General features: G+C 49.4%; 1 protein-coding gene and 1 long non-coding RNA gene across 2 annotated transcripts in view; one reads left to right on the forward strand and one right to left on the reverse strand.

The window, feature by feature from the left end:
- Window positions 1-25,120, forward strand: part of LOC129381734 (uncharacterized) — a 130,012-nt gene that overhangs the window by 80,166 nt on the left and 24,726 nt on the right. The window lies entirely within an intron of this gene.
- The window catches only part of LOC140214095 (neprilysin-11-like), a 44,088-nt gene that overhangs the window by 15,945 nt on the left and 3,023 nt on the right, over window positions 1-25,120 (reverse strand). The window contains exon 2 of the mRNA XM_072285386.1: window positions 9,850-9,962. Within this exon, the coding sequence (XP_072141487.1) occupies window positions 9,850-9,962 (113 nt within the window). The remainder of the gene's footprint in view (window positions 1-9,849; window positions 9,963-25,120) is intronic.

The following is a 25,120-nucleotide window of genomic DNA, read 5'->3' on the forward strand; positions in this document are numbered from 1 at the left end:
AGCGGGGGTAGGATTATTTAGATAATTAATTAAACTACTGGGTTTTACGTGCCAAAACCACGATAAGATTATGAGGCATGCCGCAGTGAGGGACTCAGGAAATTTAGACCACCTGGGGTTCTTTAAAGTGCACCTAAATCTAAGTACAAGGTTGTGTTCGCATTTCGCCCCCATCGAAATGAAGTCGCCGTTGCCGAGATTCGATGCCGCGACTTCGTGCTTAGCAGCCCAACAGCATAGCCCCTAAGCAACCACGGCGGGGTGGGGGAGGCGGAGTTGCAGACCTGTCTCATGTACTAGGATGACGTCGAATTTCGACAATGTTAGGCTGCTTGTGACAGCACTGGAGGCGATAAAGTCATCAGGGCTGACTCTGAAGTCGGAGAAGTGTCACTTTGCCTACGATAATCTTCTGTTCCGGGGCTTAGCCATTAACCAATCTGGAATCCGCCCTCATCCGCTGAAGACATCTGTTATCGCTGACTTTCCACGCCGACAAGAAGGGGGAGCGCAGATTTCTTGACCTGTTTGTTTGTTATAGGGGCTTTGTCACAAATTTTTAACGCATTGCCGAGGTATTGACATATCTCACAAATTTGACGTCTAGTTCAAGTGGCAAACGCCCCAAATCGATGCATTTGAAGAACTTAAACAGCGCCTGCAGTCACAATCAGCGCTCGCCCAATTCAATAACGATGCCGACAACTAAATTCACGCCAACGCAAGTAGCGTAGGCCTCCGCGCCATCCTAGTCAAAGGAGAAGGTGGATTTGAAAGGGTCACTGCTTACGCTAGCCGGTCGCCATCGAAAGCAGAAGCCAATTATTCTATGACGGAAACAAAGCCTTGCCATCATTTGGGCCCCAATGAAATTTTGACCTTACCTGCTCACGGCAGGCTCTTCAAAATCGTAAGCGACCACCAAGCTTTGGGTTGGCTGGCATACCTAAATGATCCTTCAGGTTGCCTAGCACGATGGAGTCTCAGATTCCAGGAATCCGACGTCATTGTGGTCTATAAGTCCAGACGGAAGCATTCTGATTCTGACAGCCCGTGGAGCGACCCCTTTGACCCCCCCCACCGCAAGACGACGAGGATGACGACGCCTTCCTGGGAACAATAAACGTTGAAGACTTCGCCGAACAGCAACGAGCCGACCCATAGCTAAGAAACCTCGACGAGTACTTCCATGACGACACCAACGTTGTCCCTAGGGCATTCAAGCGAGGATTGCCTTCGTTTTCACTGCAAAACGATGATCTCGCAAAGAACTTCTCACCAGTCAGTGCCAGGTTCTGCATGGCCTACATGATGATCCGACCACTGGGTACCTCGGATTCTCCTGTACGCTGGCAAGGATACAAGAGAAGAATTACTGGCCACTGCTGACCGCCGACTGCCCACTACGTCAGGACATGACGAGGCTGCCAGCGATGCAAGTCACCGCATACAAGGCCAGCGGGATTGCAGCAACTAATCGATCCACCTTGCCGACCATTCCAGCTGATCGGAATGGATTGATGGGCTCATTTCTAACGTCAACATCCGCGAATAAGTGGATCGTCGTGGCTACCGACTACCATACTCACTACGGCGAAACAATATCCCTGCCTACAGGTAGTGCGGCCTAAGTGGCGAAATTCTTTGTTGAGAATGATGTTGTAGGACATGGTGCCCCAGAAGTGCTCATCACCGACCGAGGAAAGGCTTTTACAGCGGATCATACCCAAGCCATTCTGCACTACAGCAGAACAACCTATATGAGGGCAATTGCCTACCACCCGCAGACGAATGATCTGACGGACGAATGATCTGACGGAGAGGCTTAACAAGATGCTCGCCGATATGTTCGCAATGTACGTCGACGTCGAGCACAAGAGATGAGATGCCATGCTTGCACAAATAACCTTCGCTTAAGACACGGTGACGCAAGAAACAACGCCGATCACGTCGTTCGAGCTGGTCTACGGAACGAACCTGACGACGACTCTCAATGCCATGCTGCCGCATGTCATTGACGAAGAGAATCTTGACGTCGCCGCTTATCTCCAGCGCGCCGAAGAAGTCTGACAGCTCGCCCTACTGCGCATCAAGAACCAGCAGAGGGCTAGCAGCCAGTACCAATATTTTCAAGGACGCTACGTCGAGTACTATTGCAGCCACCGTTTTTGGGTTTGGACCCCAATAGGCGGACGAGACTTAGCGAAATATTTTGCGACGTTATGTCGGGCTTACACGATCGTCCCATGTATTCGCGCACTAGACTATGAGGGCGTAACAGCCGACATTTCATAATCACCGCGGTGGCACTCACGGCCAGAAATGGTCCACGTCGTGCACCCTAAGCTCTTGTACCACGCTAACTCTGGGTCTTTGTTGATTTCTTTGTTTATTTTTTGGTGCGTGTGCTTTAGTTTCTTGCTCGCGTGTTTGCAGCATCAGTCAGTGCTTTTACACCTGCACCTATTGATCCTTATCTGGACTAAATTTCACCCTCCAGCAACGTAAAGCCGTCGCCTGGTGCAGGGCGCGCCTTCGTGGTTGGAACTTGCCCGAATGATCGCTTTGATTTTAGGTGTTGTGTATGTTGTCACTAAACCTTGTGTAATAACATTGCGTGCACGACGCGAACTGTGCAGAACTTTCTGGAAGACACGCGGACACCAGGGAATTTTCTGGAACCTTCAGTGGCTCATGAATCAAAGGGGACGCGCTTGACCCTCGGTTGAGGTTTCGATGATCGCCGACACTGCTCGCAGCTAACGTTGCACTTTGAGTGCCACCTGTTTTTGTGGGCACACGTTGCCCAAATAAACAGGTAGTTTCACAAATTACTGGTTTACCACTGTGCTTCTCACTGAAGCGGCTACGTGGCACTATGACGATAGCGTGACGACGACATCAGGACAATCGGACGACGACGAGTGTACGACAACGATGGCTGGAAGACGATCACACGACGAGATTCGGACGTCAAGGCCAGATAGTGACGATGGAACGACCGCGACAGCATCATGAGCAGGGTATGATAAGGAAGGCATGACGGCCACTTTATGAAGTCGGCACAATGACGACGACGGCTTGATAAAGGTATGAGGACAACCGGATGAGAGCGTGTGTATGACGACAGTTGCGCAACAACATTGTATCATGAAGCCTGTATGATCACGATGACCTGAAGAAGATGGGCGACGACGGCAGCACGAAAGGCGATTGCCGTATCTGGAACGACGACTATGCAACGACCACGATGGTATCACCATCAGCAGCACATAAAATCATTGCAGGTTTGTTCTGACACTCCTGGGCTACTTCTCAATATGGCCAGAAGCGCAGTTCTGTATGCAAGTTTCTACAAGAACTGTGAACGAGTTCTTGATCAATATATTTCTAAGGGAACGATATCCGGAGGAGATAGTCTGCGATAGTGGAGCCCAGTTCAATTTAAAAGAATTTGTCAATTTCCTACAAGAACGAGCCATCTATCTGTCGCATTCATTTGTTTATTACCCGCAGGCGCATGGGCCGATTGAACTGTTATAGAGCACGTTCAAGACGTACATCCAGCTGGTACATCTGGAACAGCGTTCCCTGTGGACTGCTGTACGGCACTATATTGCCGCCTACCGGTGCATACCACAAGCCCACGCCACACAGAGGTAGCCCCGGCGGTATTGATTCACGGCAAGCTGCCGAGAACTAAACTTTAAATCCTCGGCTTATCGCCTGAGTCATTCGCAGACACCCAACCAGGAACTGGCCAGGTTATGGCAGCATGTCAAGCGCAGACAACAGAAAAGCAGAGCCTACACCGAGAGCATGCGAGCTGCAAAGCCCACAACGATGGCAGTAGGAGATGCGTTGCAGGTGAAACAACCAACGATGTCACTCAAGGGTAACATTTCCTTCTTGAGGTCAAGGCAAGTCATCTGGCAACGTGGTCCAGCGTGCTTCGTCCTCGATGACGGCAAAACACGGAACGCGGAAAAGCTATAAAAGATGCCTGCTAACCGCACGGGACAGAAGGGCCTTCGGCAAGGTGCCCCATGGCGTGATCCACCAAATCATGATGATCCTTTCAATGCAACACGTCTCGCTTCGACGTGGCAGCCAGCACCCACAGAGGGAAGTATTCCGAAAGTGTAACCTGTGCATAGGTGAGGATGCGGTCCCGCTTACCCAACGAAGCCAACCGCAGAACGGCTTCCGGCATCAGAAACTGTGCCATGCTATCCCGTGAGCACTACAGAAGGAGAACCACTGGTGTTGTGGCCCCCTAGCTATCGTATTCAGCTGCACCGAGCCAGAAGGCCACCGGTCAGATATAGAGACGAGCAGGGAATGTGTACGGATCTTTTTTTTTCGCGTACTCTGACGCTGTATACTGATGCATATACTGATGTATACTGATGCCGTATACTTTTTGCGCTCTCTAATATTGTATTTCTTTGTGTATATGAATTTAGGTCTGTATTTCTTGATGTTTTTTTATCATCTATGAACGAAGCGTGATTAACCTACAAACATAATAACACATTCACTAAAAAAGGAGGGAAAATATGTACTATCCTGTCCATTGTTTACCTGGTTTCGGTTTCAGTGTTTAGGTGGGCAACACCGGGTCCCTGTGCTTGTATATATTGGTGAAATGTCCATTAAAGTTGACATGTATTCAACACGCAGCCGGTGTGCCAGTCACGTCACTCCTCCGCAACAAATGGAGGGTCCTAATTGCACAAGAAGCACCTCAGCGGTGCAGCGCATACAATAAGGTGCAAGAGAACAATGTGTGTGCCCGATTACAATTGCGAGCATTGTTATCTTCTAGCTCGGTTGCCTGGCGTCATCGGGAATAACCGCTCCTTGGAAATTATTTCTTGTGAAATGTATTGGATACCTTTTTCTGCAATTTCTAACAGACGGGACAGCACAAACATGCGCGTTAGAATGAAAAATACTGATATTTTAGGAAGAGGGCGTTGCGGCATATAGTTTGCCATCTGAGTTCTAAAGAATATACAGCGAAATGTGGCAATACCGACGCACGTACAGTCACGTTAAATATGAGCGCTGGTACGGTTACCGTCGTATGAGCGGCCCTGAGGCAGCACGGCTACACTGGGAAAGAAAATGCTGGTTTACTATATACCAGTAATCAGAACATTGTTTAGCTCTCTAATTTGTCTCTGATTTGCCGCGCACACCACGTTTTGGCTAATGTTTATGGTGACTGTATTACATTTTCTTTAATCTTTTCCCGCTAACCCTTCTTGAGCGTCTAGACACTGTTACGAAACTATCGCTTGGCACAAGACGCACCTACATGTATCTATAATTTGCAGGCTGTTGTCGGCGATGCACAATCACTACAACTTGATAGAACCGCGGGTGAAATTTTCATTGATTGAATAATATGGAATGGTCTAGGACATTTGCTGTGTTTGCATTTACCCTTTTAACGAAATAAGTTATTATTCACCAGTTCACAACTAACATTATTTCTCAAAGAGATTGTAAAAGATAGCAACTTGGACACAACAAAAGGTCTAAAAGTCAAATGCTTAATAATCAGATTTCACATAATGGCAGAAAAAAAAATTTGGCAAGGATACGCTTAGGATATTTAAAAACCAATGCACTTCAACGTGGTTCATTTGCGTTCCTCTGTTGCACTTACCGTACCGTAGCGCTGAGGTGCTTTTGTATAATCTACAACTCCCTATTGTAAAGTCAGCAGTGTACGGTTGGGCACATGCGTTTCAGTGCACAAACTTGATTTGCGTCACGAAAACATGCCCATGCCCTCGCACCTGCTTTATCAGAAGCGTACTGAGCCAATTATACTGCGGTATTTTTTTAAAACTCCACCAAAAAGGAATAATGTAAATCTTGGTGACATTATTGTTATTATTCCAGTTTCCGATTGGTCAGCTCTCGGCAGGAGTTCAGTTGAGCAGCCTTGTGCGTAATTTCCAGGCTAGCTTCTTTTTTTAAGTCTGGGGTTTTACGCGGTAAAACCACGATATGATTATGATGAACGCTGTAGTAGGAGACTGCATCTTAATTTCGAAAACCAGGGGCTCTTTGCCACACACCTAATGCGCGGTACGCGGGTGTTTTGCATTTCGCCCCCCTCTAACTGTGCTGCTGGGGTACAAAGCCCGCTTTATTAACTGCATAGTAATTGCACTTAGGTGGCTAAAGCAAATTAGTGTGGAGCCCGTCCTAAACATAATCTAGCCCAGCGAAGAAAGTTTTGTTCAACAAGCTACTGCAAGACTTGCGCGAACAAATGTTGGGCATGTAAAGGCTCTCTGAAAGCGCTAACTGACGCGGAAAAAGAACGTCTATAACGTCGAGCTTATTACTCCTACCTTTTTGTGATGTTGCCACTATCACTGAAGACATGGCCCCAAGAGCAGGTTCCAATCCCATTGTTATTTCGAAGACAAGCAGCTGAACGTTTCAGTGCCGATATAGCAGCGAACGCGTGCCATCGAAAGCCTACTGCACAGCAAAACTGATGCACGACTCAATGATGCATGTTTATCGTGTTACCTGCATCCTACCTGTTACCTGCGCCGCAACCGAAGGAAGACCACCAAGGTGAAACGCTATAGGGTGGTCCTCACAGGTGGTGTCATCGTCACAAAATGCAGGGTTACAGGCACTCCTTTTTTTCGCGTAGCTTTCGCTTTCAGAAAGATAGAGCTATGAAGGCAGTGTCATTCGTTCGTGTCTCGTGGATTTACATACGGGTGTAACTAAACTGTACCCCCCCCCCCCCGTATATGTCCGAGAGTAGGCGTAAACGAAGAAACGCTCACAGACCTACATACACGCACACACACCGCACGCATAGATACACATACGCGCACAGACACATGTTCACACGCATGCAATCTCAAACACGCACATTCACATGCATCGATACATGCACGCACTGAAACGCCCACACAGCTGGCGCATGCACAAGAATGTGCCCACTCACATGCACACACACACACGCAAACACACGCGCGCAAGCTCACACACACACGCTCTCGCGCGAACGCAAATTTATATCGGGAGGCACGCGCATTAAAACTCGCGTGCACACACTCGCAAGATGCGCACGCTTTCTCCTATAGAGTTTCATACAAATACTAGAGGGAACTGCGGCGCTAGTGTCTAGACGAGCAGCAAGCATGGCGGTTTAACAAGCCTGGGAATGATGGGCAGTACGTGGATCTATTTAAACTTCATCCTTCTGCCTTAAAACGTAATCATGATTTTTCAGATTGATCATTTTTAAGAAAGCGCTTCGTCATAAATAATTAAACGGACATTATTAATGTCCTCCAACTCCAGGATTCAAGCACGGGACCTCTAGCATTGAAGCCCGATATTGAAACTATTACGCCATGAACGCATTCAGAAGCGGAACCACTGCAACTTGCAGCCGTTATGCATGTTTTATAGTTTTGATACCTTATGCATTTACAAAATTATGGATTCCGCTGAAATATCGGCACAGGCAGGGCGTAATAAACGAAGCTACGAGAAAGTCTCAAGCTACACGTACGAAGATCAGGCAAACCAATGTACCTTTGTTGGGGATCGAACGTTCTACCTTTGTTGAGAGTCGAGGCCACAAACTTTGGGGTTAATTGAGGCCAAGGTAAATTGAGTGAAAGAGCACAGGCATCGCGCGGAGGTCGCAGTGCTTTCGCATTCATCGACGTAGGGATAACTAAGTTCCCCCAATATTCCTCTCCAAATGGAACCACCGACCACAGCATCAAAACTTGTCATCGATACAAAGTTTTCATTGCATGCACCATGGGTTATTTCGTACGCGGCACTCGACCACAAGAACACAGCGATGAATGTAGTATATAGGAAATGAGCCTGCTAGCTATGCCCCTACAACAAATACTATGCACTGTAAACAAAAATAAACCCACCTGGGAATTTTTACCAGGTGATGTGCCCTAAAACCTCCCCTCCTCAAATATTTACTCCGATGCATAGGAGCAAAACAGCGCCATTCCCTCGTTTCACTCCGCTGGCGAGCTGCGGGAATATTAAAGCGACATGACGCGATTTTACTCCGCTTGAAATTCTTGTTCTCCTGTGAAACTCCGACAGGGAGTTTTAAAAAACTCCCCTCCGCGGAAAGAGGTTGGTCACGTGGCGCTTCCCATGAGGCTGTGCGCCTCGCCATTTGGCGGCGGGGCCGGCAGTGATCATGGCTTACGGTTTGTTTACATCTGTGTAGAGTCGTTCCGTGACAGCGTTTCGTGAATTTGTTTTCCGTATTTCCTTCCAGAAAGCGTTATAGGTATGCCGAAGCTCACTGTATCTCAGCTTCAAGTGCGTTAGCTCTGATCACTTTGCTGACAACGCTGAATGCAAGAGCAACGTTTTCAAGTGCGGAAAAAGGCTTAGCTATACCTCGAAGCTGCTCACTGGTTCGTGATTTCGGCTCAGGTTCTGACTGTTTTCGTGCTGCGTGACCCTGGCTTGTGCTCTTCAGTACGTGAAATGCGACTTTTATGTTCTTTTGGGTACATGCTGACAACGCCCGGTGTAATGTCTGAAAGGACCGCGTGGCAATGGCAACAGCAGCCACTGTTCGAGCGACGACGTCCGTGCTACTCGCACATGAATGGCGTACCCCAAGTTCGTTGCGGTGCTGTGTTGCCAGTGAGAAAGACTGGAGTGCAAGCAACTGTTTTTATGTATCTGTGAACGGATATCCTCGCCCGAAGAAAAACGGTAGGACATAAGTATGCGCACTGTAAATAAAGCTTCTTATTGAGCGATGTGAATCCAATTGTGAATCCAATTCACTAGACAGATCAGCGATGTAGCCCCTTTTCACAACCGAGAGAGATCGCTTGGGCGCAGAGCAAGTAGTGCGGTGTATAAAATGTATGACTGCGCATTTTTCGGTGATACGTCGGCTGCTGCGGCTCATGCTCACACGTAATAATTTCTTGCTACGGTACCCCTATATCGCAAAAATTTAATTTTGCTATGAAGCACACGCACTTCCATTTTTCTTGCTTACTGTAACTAAAGCACTAGTTTTTGGCCGCGAACGCCGGCAGTGTGCGAAGTCGCTTCAGAACTCACAGAATGGTATGCCAATTTGAGAAATTACGCCATTAACTTTTTTCTCTCACTATTCTGAATTAAAAGTTTTGTTTTGATTAAGGTATTCTGTTAATTTCAGAGAGGCAGATCTCGTACGAACGAGCATCTGAGTTGTAATTCTGAAAACAGCACAGCTGCTCCGTAGGCGGTTTCCAGGCACACAGTATCGTGGTTATATGTACCGGCAGCGTTGCTTCTTGATTATCGCGCGTACGTGGGATGTCTTTCAAATTTCTGCATTGGGCGTTTCTGAAATGTTTATGTATGTCATGATATATCTGCTTGTTGTTTTGTCGAATTTGACGCGGTCTCGTGTGCATATTTCGAAATTTGACCAGCAGCCTCTGCATGCAAAGATGTTCGTGCAAACTCACGCGATCGCTCTTTTTATACTCCCGTTGCACCTCGAAAAAACTCAGTCCATTGCAAAGCAAAAAATAAAGAAAAGACAGAAAAAAAACTCCCATAATTGCACGCAAAAATTTCGCTCACACGGAGTAAAAATTATGCTCCGGTCATACGGAGTATAATAAACTCCGAACCGGGGGGTCTCTAGAGGAGAAGCATTATACTCCCAACTGGGAGTTATTTCCGTTTACAGTGTAGCCACTCAGGAAATGGCACGGAACTCGGTGATTGACGAACGTTCTATCGAATTTGTTAGTGCCGTAACAGGCAGCGAAACGACGTCACTGTTCTATCACTCACCGTGACAACGAGTTTCCCCCGAAGTCTGGCTCGAAGCAAGCCGTGGCGCTGTCGTACCTCTCCTTGGCTTTGTCGGAAATAAGCCAATCAGCGTGGAATACGTGCTGGGCCACCTGTACAACAAACGTAATCGCAAACGTCTGAACCCGCAATATAGGGTGCTGATTTGTAAATCATATATAGTAATCAGGTATCATGGTGAACAAATGCGCATCACTTTCTCATTTGTGAAAACAGCCCACTTGGATGAAGAGCTCTAAATAATCAACAGGCAGACCCTATTGCGCGGGTGACAGCCCCGCTATTATACCATCACCCGTATACCACGGGCGCTACAGCCATACAATAAAAGCAGCCGTCACGAAAACCAGACACGCTAGCACACATCGACAATACAATTTTTTACATGGTTCACGACTCCCAACAAGCAGCGTGGTTCCAGTGGCCTGGAGCCTACCCTTGTTGATCGGCGCAGATACCCCAGGCAGATGCAGCGCTACCAAACAAAAATGCAAGGGTCTACCAAGTATCGACGCTAAAGCAGACAAAGGCGACGTACATGGTAGTTAAAATGAGTCGATGATTAAATGTCGATTATATTCCTCTACTCTGTATCTTTCTGTCTCTTTTTCATGTTAATTATTCACTCATTCGGTATCTTAGTCGTGTCGTAATTCACGTGAAAGTACGTTGACCTTGCCTTCTTGAGCATTCACATTTGGCAAACCTGTTCAATGCGAAGGACTCTTTGTCAACTTCGGGCAATGAAAGTCTGTCTGTCTGTCTGTCTGTCTGTCTGTCTGTCTGTCTGTCTGTCTGTCTGTCTGTCTGTCTGTCTGTCTGTCTGTCTGTCTGTCTGTCTGTCTGTCTGTCTGTCTGTCTGTCTGTCTGTCTGTCTGTCTGTCTGTCTGTCTGTCTGTCTGTCTGTCTGTCTGTCTGTCTGTCTGTCTGTCTGTCTGTCTGTCTGTCTGTCTGTCTGTCTGTCTGTCTGTCTGTCTGTCTGTCTGTCTGTCTGTCTGTCTGTCTGTCTGTCTGTCTGTCTGTCTGTCTGTCTGTCTGTCTGTCTGTCTGTCTGTCTGTCTGTCTGTCTGTCTGTCTGTCTGTCTGTCTGTCTGTCTGTCTGTCTGTCTGTCTGTCTGTCTGTCCGTCCGTCCGTCCGTCCGTCCGTCCGTCCGTCCGTCCGTCCGTCCGTCCGTCCGTCCGTCCGTCCGTCCGTCCGTCCGTCCGTCCGTCCGTCCGTCCGTCCGTCCGTCCGTCCGTCCGTCCGTCCGTCCGTCCGTCCGTCCGTCCGTCCGTCCGTCCGTCCGTCCGTCCGTCCGTCCGTCCGTCCGTCCGTCCGTCCGTCCGTCCGTCCGTCCGTCCGTCCGTCCGTCCGTCCGTCCGTCCGTCCGTCTGTCTGTCTGTCTGTCTGTCTGTCTGTCTGTCTGTCTGTCTGTCTGTCTGTCTGTCTGTCTGTCTGTCTGTCTGTCTGTCTGTCTGTCTGTCTGCCCGTCCGTCCGTCCGTCCGTCCGTCCGTCTGTCTGTCTGTCTGTCTGTCTGTCTGTCTGTCTGTCTCTCCGTCCGTCCGTCCGTCCGTCCGTCTGTCTGTCTCTCCGTCCGTCCGTCCGTCCGTCCGTCTGTCTGTCTCTCCGTCCGTCCGTCCGTCTGTCTGTCTGTCTGTCTGTCTGTCTGTCTGTCTGTCTGTCTGTCTGTCCGTCCGTCTGTCCGTCCTTCTGTCTGTCTGTCTGTCTCTCCGTCCGTCCGTCCGTCTGTCCGTCCGTCCGTCCGTCCGTCTGTCTGTCTGTGTCTGTCTGTCTGTCTGTCCGTCTCTCCGTCCGTCCGTCCGTCTGTCTCGTTCCTGTTCGCTCGCTCTGCTCCGTCGAGGCGCGCACGTGACGTGCCGTCGCAAGCAATGGGAAATGAGGTGCCGTTTCACTTCTATGGACCTTGCCTTTTTCACTCGATGAGCCCGTTCATCATCATCATCATCAGCCTAGTTACGCCCACTGCAGGGCAAAGGCCTCTCCCATACTTCTCCAACTACCCCGGTCATGTACTAATTGTGGCCATGTTGTCCCTGCAAACGTCTTAATGTCATCTGCCCACCTAACTTTCTGCCGCCCCCTGCTACGCTTCCCTTCTCTTGGAATCCAGTCCGTAGCTCTTAGTGACCATCGGTTATCTTCCCTCCTCATTACATGTCCGGCCCATGCCCATTTCTTTTTCTTGATTTCAACTAAGATGTCGTTTACCCGCGTTTGTTGCCTCACCCAATCTGCTCTTTTCTTATCCCTTAACGTTACACCCATCATTCTTCTTTCCATAGCTCGTTGCGTCGTTCTCAATTTCAGCAGAACCCTTTTCGTAAGCCTCCAGGTTTCTGCCCCATATGTGAGTACTGGTAACACACAGCTGTTGTACACTTTCCTTTTGAGGGATAGTGGCAACCTACTGTTCATGATTTGAGAATGCCTGCCAAACGCACCCCAACCATATATAGCCCGTTCATGCTTTTGCATAAATAATCAATCAGGCAGTGACCGCACCGAAAAACGTTTCTTTAGATACATGACAAGCCGCTTATTCAAATTCATTGGCAAAGAAAGAACGAAGCGCTGATCCTGATTTCATCAGAATGGGAAGCTTTTAGAGCTTGGAATAAATTTCTCTGCCACATCTAGTGCAAGCACCATATACACTACTCGCATCCTTTGGGCGATGCGCAATGAGCTCTAAAAGCGCTTGCATATACTGCTCATTTTGTGTCTCCTGGTCTGACTCCTTTCTTTATTGGTATCTTCCTACTTTTCTTGTGTAGAATTAAGGTGGCTGTGGAATCTCTGTAGATATTTTCCAAGGTATTTACGTAAGCGGTCTGTAGTCCTTGATTACATAATGCCTCTATGATTGCTGGTATCTCTACTGAATTAAATCCTTTTTGGTAATCTATGAAAGCCATACAGAGAGGCTTACTGTACTCTGCGGATTTCTCGATAACCTGATTAATGACATGAATGTGATCCATTGGAGAGAATCCCTTCCTGAAGCCCGCCTGTTTCCGTGGTTTACTAAGTCCAGTATTACCTTTATCCTATCGGATATTATTTTGGTAAATATTTTATATAATACTGGGAGTAAGCCAAGAGGCCTGTAATTTTTCAGTTCTTTAACGTCTCCCTTTCTGTGGATTAGTATAATGTTTTCATTCTTCTAGTTTTCTGGGACTCTTGCAGTCGATAGACATTTCGTATAGAGAGCCGCCAGCTTTTTAAGCAATATGTCTCCTCCCTCTTTGATTAAATCGACTGTTATTCCATCTTCTACTGCCGCTTCACCCCGTTTCATGTCTTGTAAGGCCCTACTGACCTCATCTCTAGTTAAAGGAGGAGTTTCTATATCCTGTTCATTATCGTCTCGAATCGTGTATCCGATAAGTCAACTGTAGCATGACTGCGCACCCTAAATGCGCAGATACTCTCGGCGCACGGTCCCACGCCTATATAATCAAATGCTTGAATAAAGCAATCGTTCTTGTTGCTCTGGCCACCATGCTGTTGCGTCGTCCTCGGTAGTTACATGGTGTCAGAAGTGGCCGCCGCGGACCGAAGCGTAGTAGTAACGGCGCGGAATGGACCTGCTGAAGATGCCGGAGCCCTTGCGTCTATCGCGCAACCTATCAGCAAATTGGCAGCGCTTCAAGCAAAGGTTCGAGCTGTATCTGCAAGCAACGGCAGTAGAGAAGACCCCGGAATATGGTGCTTCAAAAGCTGCACTCTTGCTGAACTTCGCAGAAGAAGCGCTCGACATATTCAACAATTTCCAGCATGGCCCCGGTAAAAGCAAGGAAAGCTACGGAACTGTGGTACAGAAGTTCGGCGCTTATTTCTCCGATGTTAGCAACGAAATTCATGAAAGATATGTATTTCGTACAAGGAGCCAGATGGAGAACGAACCTTTTGACAAATTTGTGCGCAACTTAAAGAAACAGGCAACCCAGTGCAATTTTGGGGATCAGCACGATTCACTGATTAGAGACCAAATTGTGTTTGGTACGGACAACCCAATGCTTCATGAAAGAATGATCGACGAGAAAGACCTAACACTACTAAAAGCTGAAGAATTGTGCAAGGCTGCAGAATCGGCGGCACTAAGGAACCAAATTTGGTCTAAGTCGGAATACTGCGTTGACAGTATTTTAAGTCGCAAGTGTCAACGAAAAAACGGCAGCAACGCGATAAAAAGCAGTGTGGCGATAATCAAGAGTACTGCTGCAGGAAATGCAACCGTAAACATAGGCCTAAACAGTGTCCAGCGTTCGGTAAGATATTTCATTCTTGCCACAAGTTCAACCACTTTGCAAGTTGTTGCCAGAAGTCGACCGCCGTCGGGGAAGTCGGTAAAGTTGACGAGAATGACTGAGATTCTTAAGATAAGCTCTGGAATTAGTCACAGGAAGGGCTGGACAGTTAAAGCACGTGTAAGTGACCGTGAAGTCACGTACAAAGTGGACACAGGTTCACAGGCAAGCTTGCTACCGTTTTCAATATACCGTAAGCTTTGATCAATGAATAATTGCAACCTACCTGCTCAGTGCTGCGAGCATATAACGGGAATGTAAGTTCATGCTTCGGAACAACGTTACAGACAGTGTCCGTTGGAGCCACCCAGATTAGCACCAAATTTTTCGTCGTAAACAATGGGCGTCAAGCCATCCTAGGACTCGATGCCAGTGAGGCGCTCTGGTTGGTTCAACGCTCGGCGGACAGTGTGAATGCCTCCCCTGAGTATGAACTTTTGAAAGATTTTAGGCACGTCTTCCAAGGGTTGGGCTGCTTGAAGATTCCGTTAAGCACGGTCCTGGAACCAGGTGCGGTTCCAGCCGTTCAGCCGGCCTGTAGGGTTCCACTTGCACTACAGGAACTGGAGAAAGAACTCCAGCGAATGACACGTGCGGGAATCATCGTCAGAGAGAGGGAGCCCACAGACTGGGTAAGCCCTCTGGTCTTAGTAAAGAAAAAAGACGGTGCTCTAAGGGTTTGCATGGACCCCAGAAGAGTAAACATGTACGTCAAGAGGCAACACTTTCCGTTACCGAGGCGCGAGGACTTGGAAGCACGACTAACAGGAGCTACCTATTTTAGCTGTCTGGATGCAAACGCCGGATTCCATGAGGTGCCCCTGGACGAGAAACCGTCCCCGTTTTGTACGTGCGCGTCATTTTGCAGCAGATACCGCTTCTTAAGGCTACCCTTTGGTACCTCGTCCACACCTGAGGTGTTTTAGCAGGCGCTTTGCCAGATATTTGACGCTCTATCTGGCGTGCTTATCTATATAGACGATTGTAGCAAGCATGTGGCGCCCCCTCGGGGATAATCTTGGTTCGCCCGCCAGGCTCGGTGGCCTGCTAAGCTCAGCAGGCAACATTGGCCACCGCATCGCAATAAACACCGACGAGCACAGCTGCTCGGCGGTCAGTCGTAGTTCAGCACCGCCACGCTGCGGAGCGTCCGTCTAACGGAGGGTGCCTCGAGCCCTCCCTTGTTCACGAACCCGGGTGGATCGTGACACTGGCGACGAGTACCCACGGATCGTCCCACGCCGCCGCGAGCGGCGAAACACCGCTCCCCGTTGCTGCCGCCATGCCGCTGGACGGAAGGCTCGAGCCGTTCGAGGGAGATGGGTCTGCCTGGCAGATTTACGAGGAGCAAGTCCACGTGTTCTTCCGGGAAAACAACACACCCGAGGCCAAACAGCGGGACATTTTCCTGGCCAGCTGCGGGAACCGCGTCTTCAGCCTCCTGCTCGACCTTCTTAAGCCAGCCACGGCGCACGTTAAGACGCTGGGTGAGCTGCTCGCCATACTGCGCTCGCATTTCTACCCAGCACCGTCTACACTAATGGAGCGTTTCCGCTTCAACAACCGGAGCCGCCGGGAAAGAGAGACCCTCGGGCAGTTCATTGCTGCGCTGCGAGGGTTGGCGAGTGCCTGGGTTTTCGGGGAGCAGCTGGACTTGCTCCTCCGGGACCGTTTCGTCTGCGGCATCAACAACCCCGCCATGCAGACGCGACTTCTGGAGCTTCCCCACCCCTAGCTGGACGACGCCGTGAAGACAGCACTGGCAATGGAAGCTGTCGCCAAGCACGCCGGCGAGATTTCCCGTGCGACTGCCTCCCAGAAGTATGTCACAATATCGACAACTTTGTGGCTCTTTCAGTAAACGCGCTTAACGTTTGGCGTGGCCTCGGCCCCAGCCATATTCCAGAGGGAGATGGACAACCTCTTCAGGAGCATGAGGCACGTGGCGGTGTACTTGGACGACATCCTGGCTACTGGCAGCGACGACGGGGACCACCTGCGAACCTGCACAACGTGCTGGCACGACTGCAGGACGCCGGCCTCAAGCTCAAGCTGGAAAAGTGCGGTTTCCTAGCTCCCAGGGCTGAGTACTTGGGACATGGCATTTCCCAGGCAGGTCTAGCCCCGGCTCCCCGCAAAGTTGATGCTGTGCTCAGGGCACCTAAGCCCCAGAACAAGACGGAGCTTCATAGCTATCTCGGCCTCATCAGCTTCTACAGGAGTTTGCTGCCGAACCTGTCGGTGCATCTACAGCCATCCATCATCTGCTTCGAAATTAACCAGCAATGGGTCTGAAAAAAGGAGCAGTACCGGGCCTTCAAGCGCAGCAAGGAGCTAATCACCAAGGCTCCAGTGCTGGTGCACTTCGATCCTGCTAAGCCTGTCGTCCTTACCGTAGATGCGTCGCCGTACTGTGTGGGAGCCGTCCTGGCACACCGGGACAAAGATGGCCAGGAACGCCCTGTGTCGTGTGCTTCTCGACGGCTTCATGCTGCAGTGCAACGTTACAGCCAGCTGGACAAGGAAGGTTTGGCCCTCATGTTCGGCGTCGAACGCTTCCGCCAGTATCTGTGGGGCCGGAAGTTCGAGGCAGTCACGGACCACAAGCTGCTGTTGGGGCTGCTGGGGCCTGACAAGGCAGTTCCTGTGCAGGCATCACCTCGAGTGGTACGCTGGGCCTTGAGGCTGGCAGCTTACAGTTACCAGCTGGTTTACCATCCGGAAAAGGACCTGGTACCTGCTGATGCCCTGAGCCGCCTGCCCCTGCCAGAGGTGTCTGATGCTGTTCCAGAACCTCCTGAAGTGTTCATGCTGGAACACGCATACCCGGAGGCGCTCTCCAGACATGCGGTATCTCAAGCGACCAACCGGTACCCAGTCCTGTCTCAGGTGGTCAAGGCGGTGTCCCGCGGAGAGGAATTGGTGCAGCAGGCACATAGCCACAAGGCGGCTGAGCTGAGCTTGCAGCAGGGATGCCTACTGTGGGGTTCTAGGGTGGTGATCCCACAAAGTCTACGGTCGAGGGTCCTACAGTTGATGCACGCGGGTCATCCTGGCATAGAAAAGACCAAGATGGTGGCCCGGTACCATGTTTGGTGGCCTGGCCTGGACCACAACATCGCTCACTTGGTGCAGAGCTGCCAAATCTGCCAGGAGCATCAGCGAGCCTCGCGTCAAGTGGAGATCACCCCCTAGCCGTTCCCACAGAGACCCTGGTCCCACCTACATGTGGATTTTGGGGGACCCTGCAACGGCCATTACTTCCTGGTGGTGGTGGACGCCTTCTCGAAGTGGGTGGAGGTTATACCTGTCACCGCTCCATCAGCAGGCGCGACCATTGCAGCGCTACGACAGGTCTTCGCCGCCCAGGGGTTGCCGGATGTCATTGTGTCCGACAATGGTCATGCTTTCGCCAGCACAGAGTACCTGGCCTGGCTGACGAAGAACGGAATCCGCCGGATGATGGTTCTGCCGTACCACCCTGCTTCAAATTGTGCAGCCGAGCGGGTGGTGCAAACCATCAAAGACAAGCTCAAGAAGAGCCAAGCTGGGGATTTCCGGACGCAGATTGCCCGGATACTGTTTCAGTACCGGACCACGCCCCACGCTGTCACTGGCCGTGCCCCCTGTGAGCTCCTGCTGGGTCGGATGGTGAAGGCACCCTTGGACGTCTTGCACCCGGACCTTCGATCCACGGTGTTCTTGAAGCAGCTGAAGCAGAAGCTGGCTGCTGACCATGGGTGCCGTCCCGGTCCTTTGCCAGAATCGGGAGCTCAAGATATCGCCAGGAATTTCCGTCCTGGCCCACACTGGTCTGCCGGACAGGTAGTGTCTCCTGTTAGCGCCTCATCGCTGCTCGTCCGCATGCCAGACGGGGCCATGTGGCACAGACACGCCGACCATGTCAGGCCTCGCCTCGGGACGTTGCCAGCACCCTCGACTGCCACTTCTGAGTTCCAGCCCGCAGGAGGACTAGCGGCAGCACCAGTCGCTCCCAGCAGAGCACCGCCCACCTCGGATGCGACAACCATAGCCAGCGGTGCGGCACCCGTTGGACCGGTGTCGAGCCCGGCACCACTCGCAAGGCCGACCACTACGGACCCTCCGGATGGAGCGAGGCTGGCCCAAGCAGCACCCGGAGTTGCCCTACCCGACTCATCAACACAGGTGCCCAGGCGGAGTACTCGACGACGGAGGCCACCGGACCGTTACTCGCCTGGATAGCAGGCACCGTCGACCCAGCTAGGGTGGATGCAGAGCCTCGTATTTTGAACATGGACGTTTGTTTCGTTTATTTAACAAACAACCTGGGGGTAAGGGGGTGTAGCAAGCATGTGACGCCCCCTCGAGCATAATCTTGGTTCGCCCGGCAGGCTCGATGGCCTGCTAAGCTCAGCAGACATCATTGGTCACCGCATCGCAATAAACACCGACGAGCACAGCTGCTCGGCGGTCAGTCATTGTTCAGCGCTACCACAATGCGGAGCGTCCGTCTAACGGAGGGTGCCTCGAGCCCTCCCTTGTTCACGAACCCGGGTGGATGGTGACAACGATATCCTGGTCTGAGTCTCAACGAAGGAAGAGCACGATAAGCGCCTGGTAACTGTCTTGAAGCCGCTCAAACAGCTGGGTTAACGTTTAATCCTCAGAAGTGCAAGTTCGGCGTAACAGAGCTACGCTCAGGCGAGAAAGGCCAGAAAGGCATACCTCCAAACCCAGGGCTCATTGAAAGTTTGGTTCCAATGCCAGCGCCAACTTGCAAGGCCGATGTTCACCGCATGCTTGGTGTGTTGAACTGCTTAGGCAAGTGCTATTACGAACTCTTATCAAAGCTGGCACGGTGTTTGAGTGGACGGAAAACGACACCAAAGAGTCGAAAAGCGTCACGAAAATTTTGACCACCGCGCCCGTGTTAGCAATACTTGACCCGCGACGGGAAACAAAGTTATCTTGCGACGAATCGCAGAACCAAGGTTTGGGTACAGGCTAGTTGGTATTCCATGGTGGCGTCTGCGCCGCCCTTTTGCAGTGCCACAATAATGAGTAGCGACCCGTAGCTTACGCATCGCGAGTTCTGACTGAAGCAGAAAATCGTTATGCAGAGATAGAAAAGGAGGCCCCAGCAATTTGCTTTGGGTGCTAAAAATTTCATCACTTCGTCTATAGGCGGAAAGTGACGATTGGAACGGACCAGAAGCCACTTTTGTCAGTTGCTCAAAAGGCAGTCGGTGACATACCGCCTCGTCTTCAAGGATTTTTTTTAGATTGTTCAAGTATGATTATGCCTTGCAGTATATTCCTGGGAAACACCTTGTGCTTGCTGACATGCTGTCTCAGTCGACTGTTGACTGCGACGTCGTCCGTGACACCAGCCACGGACGACGTCGAAGTTTACGCAGTCCAGCTTCTAGGCAACAGAGTCACGGCGGCAACGCAGAAAGAACTGCAGGAGGCGACTGCTCGTGACTGCTACCTGTACTCTATAATCACTAGTTTGTCGTTGGGGCTACCGGTACAAGGTGACCTCAAGCCTTTTGAGCAAGAACTATCATTTGTCAACAGAATCTTTTAAAGGCATCGAAAGTGGTTATTCCGAAAAGCATGCGTCAAACAATGCTGCAAAGAATTCATGCAGGCATTCGCCGCATGCAAAAATGCAAGGAAAGAGCCAGACGTCTCGTATTTTGGCAAGGGCTCAATGCTGCGATCACTTCTATGGCGCAAATGTGTCCTACATGCCGCAAGTACGCTTACAAACAGCCGCGGGAACCGCTTCGAATGCCACCCGTGCCAGGTTGTGCATGGTATAGAATTGGGGCTGACATTTTTTCGTTTGCAGGTGACTTGTACACAGTTGTTATTGATGCCTTCTCAAACTTTACAGAAGTCCAGAAACTGCCAGGCACATCGGCACGATCAACCATTGCAGCCCTCAGTGCTATTTTTGCAAGATTTGACGTGCCAGTTGAAGTATGTACTGATAATGGTCCGCAATTTTCTAGCTATGAATTTGCTGTATTTTCAAAGAAATTTGACTTCACACACGTCACATCCAGCCCTCATTATCAGCAGTCTAACGGGCTTGCGGAAAAAAGTGCGCAGATTGTGAAGCGCATCTCGAAGAAAACTGCGGATTCAGGGGGATGATTTCTGGTTGGGCCTGCTGGCTTACCGCACTACCCCGCTAGAGGACGGGTGATCCCCTAGTGAACTCCTGCAAGGGAGGCGCCTTCGCGCCAACCTCCCGGACTTCAGTACTTAAACTGCGACCGACGTCAATAAGCACACTGAAAAACAAGCTGGAAGGCCTTTGCCTCCTCTCCAACAGGGTACCATCGTGAGGCTCGGAGATATTGCATGTTCCAGAAAAGTTCAAGTGATGGGCATTCCCTACCCAAGAACTTACCTGGTAAAAACGGAGGACAAGAAGCTCCTTAGGCGCAACCGGCGTCCCCTACTGCAAACTGGCGAACGGCTCTTGGAGGCAAGCGATGATTTCATCGATACCACCCCAGCGGACAACGACGTTGGTTACCATTCAACAGCGACAGTTCCAACCTCTCAACCAGTAACGCGTCCAGCACCGGCAAAAGGCAAACCTTCTAGCCTGGTTGTACCACCGCCAGCTTTGCGAAGGTCGACCCCAACCATGAAACCACCGCAACGTCTTCATTATGACGAACGTTTTAATAAATTGTCTGTATAATCCTTACTTATGGTGAGATAAAATTTGAACAACGTTTTAGGAAGGAGTGCAATTCATTTGTTACCGGAAAGGGATGTATCCGATAAGGCAACTGTAGCATGACTACGCACCCTAAATGCGCAGATACTCTCGGCGCACGGTCCCGTGCCTATATAATCAAATCCTTGGATAAAGCAATGGGCGCGTTAAGTTAGCGCGCTCCGAACTCCAAAAGAGCACCCTCGAGTGCGCTAGAGTGCGACGCCTTCGGAGCTTAACGGCCATTTTCGCCGACTGTTTTCGGGTGCACGGGTGCGCCGTCAGGCGAATGTTATGTTGCTTCCGCATCCACTATTGCACTTCGAGCGCTTTTCGAAAATGGCCCCGCCGACCGTACTCCTGCAGTTCTTGTTAGACGATGAAGAGGTAGAAGAACTTGACGCGCGGCAACGGAGGCAGCAGCAGCGGCTTACGATGCGACGCAAGCTCAAAGCGCGCCAACACGTTCCCGATCTCGCCTGAGAGCAGCTTCAGACGCCCGGCTGCGCGACGGCGAGAGCAACGAGTAGGCAAGGAGAACGGACTTGCACCAGTGAAAAGAGTAGGAAACACGTCATTTTTCTTGAAGCCGCAGCAGGCGCGCGCTCTCGCTCACCATATTCAGGGTGGGGCGCGTAGAGCGCACTCCGTAATCACGCACAGGAAGTCGCCTTTTAGCCGTTAAGTTTAAAAGAGCGCACTCTGATGGCTAGAACGCGCTCGACCGCCTTAACTTAACACGCCCAATCGTTCTTCTTTTTCTGGACATCATGCTGTTCTGTCGTCCTTGCTAGTTACAAATGGAGTTCTACTGAATCCTCTCGGTGCTGTACAGGTCAGTATGGAATTTGACCGCTGCATTTATTATACCTTCGAGATTGCTGATGATGTTACGCGGCTTATCTTTCAGTGCATACATCTTGGGTTGTCTTATGCGAAGCTTCCTTCTAAGTTATTTCAGGCTGCATTCATTTTTTATGTCTTCCTCAGTCTTTCTCACGTTACAATTTTGAATATCACCTATTTTCGCCTTGTGGATCAGTTTTGACAGTTTCGCGAATCCTATCTTATTTCTTGAGTTGGACAGTTTCATTATTTGCCATTTCTTTATTAGGTCCTTTGTTATTTGGGAGAGCTTGCCTACTGGTTGCCTTGGTGCCTTGCCTCCCACTTCAATTGCTGCCTCTGAAGCCAGCCTCATTATTGTTTCATTCCTTACCCCCATGTCATCATCATAATCTCTATGCTCTAAGGCTGCAAATTTGTTTGCAAGTGCCAGCCTAAATTTTTCTGCGTTTACACTTTTTGATTCTAAGTTGACCTGTTTCTTCTTGACCAATTTCACTTTTTCTCTCTTCAAATTTAGGCGAATCCTAGCCCTCGCAAACCCATAACTGCACTTCACTCTACCTAACAGTTCTATACCCTGCACTATACTGGAATCGGCAGAAATGAAATCAATTTCTTTCCATGTTTCACCATTAGGGCTTTCACATGTCCACTTTTTGTTGCTAAGCTTCCTGAAAAAGGTATTCATCATGCTCAGCTTATTCCTTTCTGCGAACTCTACCAGAACCTCTCCTCTACGTTTCTAGAATCGACGCCGTAGTGGCCAATTGCCTGTTCACCCGCCTGCTTTTCCCCCACTTTTTCATTGAAGTCACCCGTTACTTCTGTATACCGAGTTTGCACTTTTCTCATCGCTAATTCAACATCTTCATAAAACTTATCTACTTCCTCATCATAGTGACTGGATGTTGGAGCGTAGGCTGATACTACCTTTAATCTATACCTCTCATTAGGTTTGATTACGACTACTGCTACCCTTTCATTAATGCTGTAGAATTCGTCAATGTTGCCCGCTATGTCATTATAGATTAAGAATCCTACTCCGTATTGATTTTTATCAGGGAGACCTCTATAGGAGAGGACGTGGCTATTATTCAGCAACATATAGGCGTCACCATGGCAGTTCTTCTAACCTCACAAAAGCCGATGATATCCCAAACAATGTCTGATAGTTCCTCAAAGAGTACTGCTAAGCTAGCCTCACTCGACAGAGTTCGGTAATGAAAGGCACGGAGCGCACGGAAGAGCAGCCAAAATGCGCTCGCCGCTCAAGTCTCCTTCATCTATGTGCAGATATTCTTCCTTGGTGGATCGTTAGGTTCGGTACCACAAGCTGATTACCAGATATTGTCAGCACGAGTGCTTTCATCTTGGACATCACCCGAGCAGTGTGGTTTCTGCTGCCGTCACCGCCATGAAACCGGCGACACCTCCCACTTCAACACGTCACACGCAACGTCACAACGGCGCCACTACTTAAAGGACTGACACGGCCTGGCCGCCTTCAATGGGCACGGAGGAGCAGCCAAAATGAGCTCGCCGCTGAATGTCTCCTTCTATGTGCAGGTTAGTGGCAGTCCGTCACTGCTTTGAAAGCGTTCAAATAAAGTCTTTTTGCTGCTCCTGCCGTGCCCGAGTGTGTTATATACCATGTTTTGTGATTTTGCGCACGTTTCCAAACTGCTCCTTCTCTGCGGGGATGTAGAGATGAATCCTGGGCCTGATGATGTAACTAGCCCAGTCCTTGCTGCCATTGCTGCTTTATCCGCCTTAGCTGAGTGCCGTCATGAAAGCGTAATGCGTTCCTTCTCGGAACTTAAAGCAACCCAAGAAGCCCTCACTCACAAAGTGTCGGACCTGTCAACCAGATCGCTAATCCTTGAAATAGTTGTAGAAACACTTCAATCTACCCCGCCTCCCACAGACATATCCAAAATAGTTACTACTGTGGTTAGTGCCAAAAACTCTGAATTAAAATCAGCGCTTGACGACTTGGAAGATCGATCATGGAGGGACAGCCTTTCGCTCTACGGGGTTGTTGATAACGCTTCGGAAACATGGGCACAAACTGAAATCCTTGTGCGCGATTTTATTAAAAACCATCTAAAATTAGAAATATTTGATGAAGCGATTGCTAGGGCACATCTTCTTGGCTCTTTTGTGGTCGGCAAGACTCGCCCCATTATTATAAAGTTTTCATCACTCAAAACAAAATAAAAGATACTGTCACAGAAAGGCCTGCTAAAGGCCACAAAAGTATCGCTGGGAGAAAACTTTTGCAGGGCTACACGCCAATCTAGAAAGAAACTAATTGAATTCGGAAAAGCCGTCAGGCAATCATTTTCTTTGCGGGCAAATAAACTAGTCAGGAACAACAAAACCTATATGTAATCTTGAGTCACCAATACTATGTGCGAACTTCATTCTTCCGATTTCGCCGCTGAAGAACATAATGATGCCACAGGTCTTAATAATATTTTCTCTCATTCTGCATACATATCTTCAAATCAACCTTGTCACAATAGTGGGTCTGTTCTTTTCACTAATGTACGCAGCGTTTCCAGCAAGCGAACACCTTTATCTTGAACTATCGATTCTTGCTCCGCTGACGTCATTGTCCTTACAGAAACTTGGCTTTCCGCGAAAATAAAGAACAGTGAAATATTCGACTGTGAAAGTGCTTATAACATCTACAGGTGCGACCGCGATATCCGGTCAGAAGGGGGCGTTTTGATTGCCTTCACAGATAACCTAAATTCATCTGTTATTGACATTGCATCATATACAGAATTAGTTTGCCTGGTCGTGAGCATTTCAGACCGTCCCTTTATATTCTGTGCATGTTATAGGCCAGCAAATTCGTCCTCTACATTTTGTGCAAATTTCCATGGTGCCCTTAACAAATTGATTATTAGGTTTCCTAACTCTCCGGTATTTGTTCTGGGGGACTTTAATTTTCCAGATATAATATGGGGGACTGACTGTGTTAATTTTAAACGTACTTCAGCCGAACCTATTGAATTATAAAATTTCTGCATTGACTTCAACTTAACACAGCTGGTCCACAAACCAGCCCGAGTCACTCCAACGTCTTCTAACACCCTTGACCTAGTGCTGTCTACTACCTGCGACCTAGTTTTCTCCTTAACTTATCTTCCTGAGATAAGTGACCATTCATTGCTGCAGTTTGATCTAAGAACACGCTTTTCTTACACAAAAAAGGTTAAGACAATTCGCGATTATTCCAAGGCTGATATTCCCGCAATCGCGCAAGATGGATCATTTTATGGATGCAATGAAGCCCGATTTCGATCAATGAGTACTTGAACCAAACTGGTCCGTTTATAAGTGCAAACTGTTAT

This window comes from Dermacentor andersoni, chromosome 11 (genome assembly GCF_023375885.2).
Source record: "Dermacentor andersoni chromosome 11, qqDerAnde1_hic_scaffold, whole genome shotgun sequence".
In the NCBI taxonomy this organism is placed as follows: Eukaryota; Metazoa; Arthropoda; class Arachnida; order Ixodida; family Ixodidae; genus Dermacentor; species Dermacentor andersoni.